Source organism: Pinus tabuliformis, chromosome 6 (assembly GCF_031772625.1).
Source record: "Pinus tabuliformis cultivar Carrire ecotype Pingquan chromosome 6, CPIR1, whole genome shotgun sequence".
In the NCBI taxonomy this organism is placed as follows: domain Eukaryota; kingdom Viridiplantae; phylum Streptophyta; class Pinopsida; order Pinales; family Pinaceae; genus Pinus; species Pinus tabuliformis.
The window spans coordinates 414768840-414775087 of NC_142292.1; the positions used below are offsets into that span (position 1 = coordinate 414768840).

The 6248-nt window shown below is 35.0% G+C and overlaps 1 protein-coding gene across 1 annotated transcript; it reads right to left on the reverse strand.

Annotated features, from left to right (window-relative positions):
* Nucleotides 1–2833: 2833 nt before the first annotated feature.
* On the reverse strand, nt 2834–3469 carry LOC149259066 (uncharacterized). Its single transcript, XM_089451074.1, has 3 exons — nt 3464–3469; nt 3201–3321; nt 2834–3086 (listed from the first exon to the last, which is right to left on the reverse strand). The coding sequence occupies exons 1-3, from the start codon at nt 3467–3469 to the stop codon at nt 2899–2901; spliced, it is 315 nt and encodes a 104-aa protein (XP_089307200.1). The 3' UTR covers nt 2834–2898.
* Nucleotides 3470–6248: the final 2779 nt, after the last annotated feature.

Genomic DNA, 6248 nt, shown 5'->3' on the forward strand with positions numbered 1-6248 from the left:
TCGCCCCTTGGTTTTTCCAATCTTAACTTTGACGGGGTTGCCGAAGGAAATCCAAGCCCAACCAAGTATGGAGGATTATTCAAGGACTGGCGTGGAAATACTAAGGATATATGTTGGCAACTTTGGAATCACCAACAATAATGTTGTAGAGTTTATTGCTCTAGAACTAGGTCTGCAGAGCGCAAGCAAATAAGGTTTTTCTAATATCCAAGTGGATGGAGATTCCCAACTGGCCATATCCACAACTCAGAAATTTATCTAGGGTACCCTTGTGTCAAAAGTGGTTAAGAGTTGGGATTTTGAGTTATTGGTTTCTCAGATTCAAATATTGTTATCCACCTTTCCCTATGTGATCACATTACATTCTTGTTGGACTGGGAATAAGGTAAGCCAATCTTCTTGTAAATTGGGGATGCTGGGAGAGAGAATTGACTTTTAACTCCACATGGCCAAGGCAAACCCAAATCAGTTGGGCCAATCAAATGATTACTACCGTCAAGGAGGATAAATATACCCCGTGGGGGGTGGACCCATGCACCGACAACCTTTTCTAATTTCTTACGGCTATAGGTTGTGTGTATATCTTGATGGTTTTTTGGTTTCTTGGTAATCTCTTGTTTTGGATATCTCAGCCTTTTTTGGCTACTATCAAATTTCTCATGAATGCACTACAAACCTACAAATCCATTAAGCGTAAGACTTGGTAAACTTTTGAAATGTTGTAGACAACAATAGAACTTATTGCCATAATAAAAAAGTTCCTCAAATTACAAATTTTTTTAACTAATTGACAAACATAAAATGTTAAAAGTAATGTATCATTTTAAATATAAAGGAAACACAACTTTAAATAATATATCATTTTAAGTGAACTAATAAAAACTAAACTAAATTAACCAGCTTTAGCTATATTAAATTTTCACATTTTAAAATATATTAAAAAATAATTTATAATTAATAACAAAATCATTAAAAATTCTGCAGAGGATGCTTTTAACATTCATATATATATTTGAAGCGCAAATAAATGATAACACATATGTTTCATATATTAAAAAAAAAAAATTGAATGTTTAAAAGACTACCAAATAGATGGTAATGGACTATTACAAAAGACTTTTACATCATTTCTTTATGATGTTTGGTATGTTATTGAAATAAAACTGCTCCTTTTCAGAGTTTTCTCACAGCCATTTAAGCAATTGAATGTGCTATTCTTAGCAAGCAGCTTCTACCCGTGTCTTATTTACCTTAGTTTCAAGGGTTGTTATAGTGAACCATATATATTAATCAGAAAGGTTGGAGTAACTAACTTTGCAGATACCAAACTTGTATAAGCCAGTAACAGCCTTTGAAATCACCTTTACATTGCAAAACTGACTCACTTTTCAGCTTCATCAGTATCGATTATGAAAATAATACATATCAAATAAAAAACAGAATGATATTTCTAAATATCAAATTTTTCTTATCAGGATTCATTAGCCCAATTGACCTGGTTCATATCAAAATTCCTTGGCCCAATTGGCTTCACTACCCACTCTAGGCATGCTAGTCTGCCTCTTGGCAAACACATCTACTTTGAAGTTCGCCCCACACATATGCCCCTTATTATCAACACGAGGGATTGGCATCAGCTTATTCAGAGGATGTTCAAAACTATGCAAGCCACCTGATGTAGAGAAAAAACAACCTGCAGGGCCAAATGCAACATCAATATAAATAAGAGACAAAAATTAGATCACTATGCTTGATGTGTGAAATAGTCAGAGAATAGATAAGGTCTAATTTAGCAGTCGATTATTACCTCAGGGAAAAGGAGCAAAAGATTTTCCACATCCCTCTTTGAGGACGTGTGGATCATCAGATAGGACAAGGCAACCATCAGGTACAGTGCCCCAGAAGAAAGGCACTGAACCATCGGTATCCTGGAAATATAAATAGTGTCCGAGTCAGAATGCCAAGAAATCCACAATTTCTAAGGAAAGATTTTATTCAAATAAATACTCAGTGCAACATTTTTGGGGTCTAATGATTACTATCATGAAGGAGGATAAATAAACCCCGTGGGGGGTGGACCCATGCACCGACAACCTCTTCTAATTTCTTATGGCTATAGGTTGTGTGTATATCTTGATGGTTTTTTGGTTTCTCGGTAATCTCTTGTTTTGGATATCTCAGCCTCTTTTGGCTACTGTCAAATTTCTGGTGAATGCACTACGAACCTACAAATCCATTAAGCGTAAGACTTGGTAAACTTTTCAAATGTTGTAGACAACAATAGAACTTATTGCCATAATAAAAACGTTCCTCAAATTACAAATTTTTTTAACTAATTGAAAAACATAAAATGTTAAAAATAATGTATCATTTTAAATATAAAGGAAACACAACTTTAAATAATATATCATTTTAAATGAACTAAGAAAAACTAAACTAAATTAACCAACTTTAGCTATATTAAATTGTCACATTTTAAAATATATTAAAAAATAATTTATAATTAATACACTTACATCATTTATCTATGATGTTTGGTATGTTATTGAAATAAAGTTGCTCCTTTTCAGAGTTTTCTCACAACCATTTAAGCAATTGAACGTGTTATTCTTAGCAAGCAGCTTCTACCAGTGTCTTATTTACCTTAGTTTCAAGGGTTGTTATAGTCAATGATATATATTAATCAGAAAGGTTGGAGTAACTAACTTTGCAGATAGAAAACTCGTATAAGCCAGTAACAGCCTTTGAAATCACCTTTACATTGCAAAACTGACTCACTTTTTAGCTTCATCAGTATTGATTATGAAAATAATACATATCAAATAAAAAACAAAATGATATTTCTAAATATCAAATTGTTCTTATCAGGATTCATTAGCCCAATTGGCCTGGTCCATATCAAAATTCCTTGGCCCAATTGGCCTCACTACCCACTCTAGGCATGCTAGTCTGCCTCTTGGCAAACACATCTACTTTGAAGTTCGCCCCACACATCTTCCCCTTATTATCAACACGAGGCATTGGCATCATCTTATTCAGAGGATGTTCAAAACTCTGCAAGCCACCTGATGTAGAGAAAAAACAACCTGCAGGGCCAAATGCAACATCAGTATAAATAAGAGACAAAAATTAGATCACTATGCTTGTTGTGTGAAACAGTCAGAGAATAGATAAGGTGTAATTTAGCAGTCGAATATTACCTCGGGGAAAAGGAGCAAAAGATTTTCCACATCCCTCTTTGAGGACATGTGGATCATCAGATAGGACAAGGCAACCATCACGTGCAGTGCCCCAGAAGAAAGGCACTGAACCATCGGCATCCTGGAAATAAAAATAGTGTCCGATTCAGAATGCTAGGAAATCCAAAATTTCTAAGGAAAGATTTTATTCAAATAAATACTCATTGCAACATTTTTGGGGTCTATGGGAAAAATTTTCCATACATTTGCGAAGGAATACCAACCATCATGTAAGAATTTTAAATATTTTTAGCAAAGAGGTATTTTCACGAGCCAAACTCCTATATCATGTCCTATATATTAAAATGGCAAGTCAAAAACGATCTCCCCAGAGTCAAGGCCAGATCCCTGAACTTGGAGGAGTCCATTAAAGCAGAAAGTCAGGTTGAACGACTTGGATCTGAGTTGAGTCAGTATGCTGACTTGAATCACTATGTTACCATATCATCAAGTTCAGTAGAATAAATTCGATCATCCTTCTCTATTTACAGTCATAATAATTGAAGCCTATATCTTAACAATGGCTTTAAAAAGAGCAGCAATGTAGATATTCTTTATATTACAGGGTTTCTCTTGGATGGCCAACTCTGCTGTGTTTCTTAACTATGATCAGTAAGGTAGGCCAGGTTAGTTTTAGCTTTTGGGACTTATAGGTATATGGCTAGGGTATGGATAGCAATTTGTAATGATGGGACACCTTCTTTCATCCGTGACCTTAATGAAAGTTATGAATTTGACAGGTCTATCTTGTAAATTTTCAAAAATAGTAACTGTCTTACACCATAAAAGGATAGTAAGTGCCTTACAACACAAAAGGATAGTAAGTGCCTTACAATAGAAAAAGGAAAAACAATATATACATTAAAAGAGTAGACATGTACTTCTACTTCTAGTTTTAAAAACGATCTATTATCTACTTCATTTCAGAGTATATTCACGTTAGAAGAGTCACCGAGTTCTAGTCATTATATCCATAAACCAGATCAATGTATACTGCAAATATGTTGATTTTATCAAACCGTTGCCAGTTAGGATGGATCCTGAAACCTGTGTATGTAAAATTCGCCAAAAGACCGCGAGTTGACTGGAAAAATCTCTACATTGTCATTAAGCCACAAGTTAATTTGAAAGCTAAAGTTATGGCACAGATTTTTCTCAAGGCTTGTAATTTGAATTTGCTAAATCTTCCTTTCAAAAGGATCTCATCATAACTCATCTAAGAATGTAAAGTGAATCCCTCGGTGACTAGCTTTGTCAGCCACATAGCAAACAGCCAACAGTGCCCTTAATGTTCCAACTTCTCGACATATACACATTATGAAATTATAAAGCACATAAATATATGTATATACCCACACTTAGCACACGCGCTTATTCCCATCGACTTCACATCGTGTGTGCCACATTGAGAATATCCGTAAGGAATATGTAAAACGAGGTCACAGGAATCTGATGCTCAGAGATCCAACTTGGGTTTGGGAACAAAGCAATTCTTTTGTCTACCACGTATCCTCATCAGTATGTGAGAAGAGCTCTGTGAAGGAGAGCTAAGCTGGGACATTAGTCTTCTAGCCTGGTCCCCAATGTACCTATTCCGGCAGACTCAGACTCTCAGGGAATCATTCTACTGAACTGAGCAAGGTCTGTAGCCTTCATTCCTTTCTTCCTTTAAGCTGGGAAGAACTGATGAACGCAGATGCAACATATCAACTATGAGACAAGCAAGGAGCTCATGAAACTGAGACTTTGAAACTCTCCCCATTGGGAGTCATAACCATAGGATGGATTCTTACAACATATTGACTTTTTCCCGTGATAACAATTTTAAAATAAAGAAACTACTTATGAAAGATTTGATTTATAAACTAAAAAATTAAACACACCCTAGTGATGTGATTTGTAGTAGTTGTGCACATAATGTGCACTTCCCTTGGGCGATACAAACGAGTGAGAAAATTGGATTGTAACAGCACCAATCACAGATATTCATTGAGCACTTCCTCATTCTTGCCAATCAATAACCAACAATAAATTTTTAAATTGTAAATGAGCTACATTATTTGAGTAACACACTTGGAAGATCCATGACAAATAGATCAAAATACATAGTCCATTCACAGGATTATCAAGAACCTACACAAAAAGGTTTCAGTTCAAATAGAAAGGTTGATTGGTAAGTTGACAGATATTAGAAAAGGTCTTCCAGCCATCAAAGACTAAAAGCATAAAGCAGCCAAACAATCCAGTGAAAACTAAGGTTCCAGTTAAAGTGGCTTTGGTTCCCATGGTGCATTTTTAAATTTACTCCAGATTAATAGTTATAATTATAGTAACAATAGAAGGGTAAATGGTAACTGGCTCACCAAAGTCTCGGTGGCTAGCCAATTCTGTTTTTATTTTCAACTATTGAAGGACCAATAAAATCAAAATATCCGAGGAAAGAAATTCATGTATATAAAAAGGGCCCTGGAAAATACTTCAAAACCAGTGTTAAAGGTTAAGGCTCTGGTGAAGATTGGTCAAAGTTGGACAAGAAATATGTTAAAGGAACATCAAATATTTGGAAATCTCTAAAAGGTCTCCAGTAGTGAGGATGCAATTCACACTCTTCTAATGACTAATCATTATTCTAATTATGAAGCATCAAGTGAATTAATAGTATTGCTCCATTCTCTTTACCCCATATATCAACTTGTTTTAGAAGGGGAACAAAATCCCACTTATATATTTTCACATGTTAAATAGAAATTCCTGAGGATTCTCCAATGTTATTGAGGTAATAAAGCTCTCCCCTACTTAGAGAAATAAGAGGGTTGGAGTATATAGAATTATGAAAACGTTGGACCATTTTCTTATATTAGACCTCTTTTTAGATGAAGCTATCAGATCCAAATTCACCCTTATGTGGACGGGATTCTGACCAATCCCTTGTAATACTAGGAGTTGATGGAGTTGAAAAGAAAAAAATCACATTCACAGTAAATGGAACACTCAGGAAATATTAATATA

What these genes read in the sequence shown, in the direction of transcription:
- LOC149259066 (XM_089451074.1), bottom strand. An exon ending in TTTTGCTCCTTTTCCCCGAG is followed by an intron (nt 3,087 to 3,200) that starts GTAATATTCGAC and finishes TTGGCCCTGCAG; the next exon opens with GTTGTTTTTTCTCTACATCA.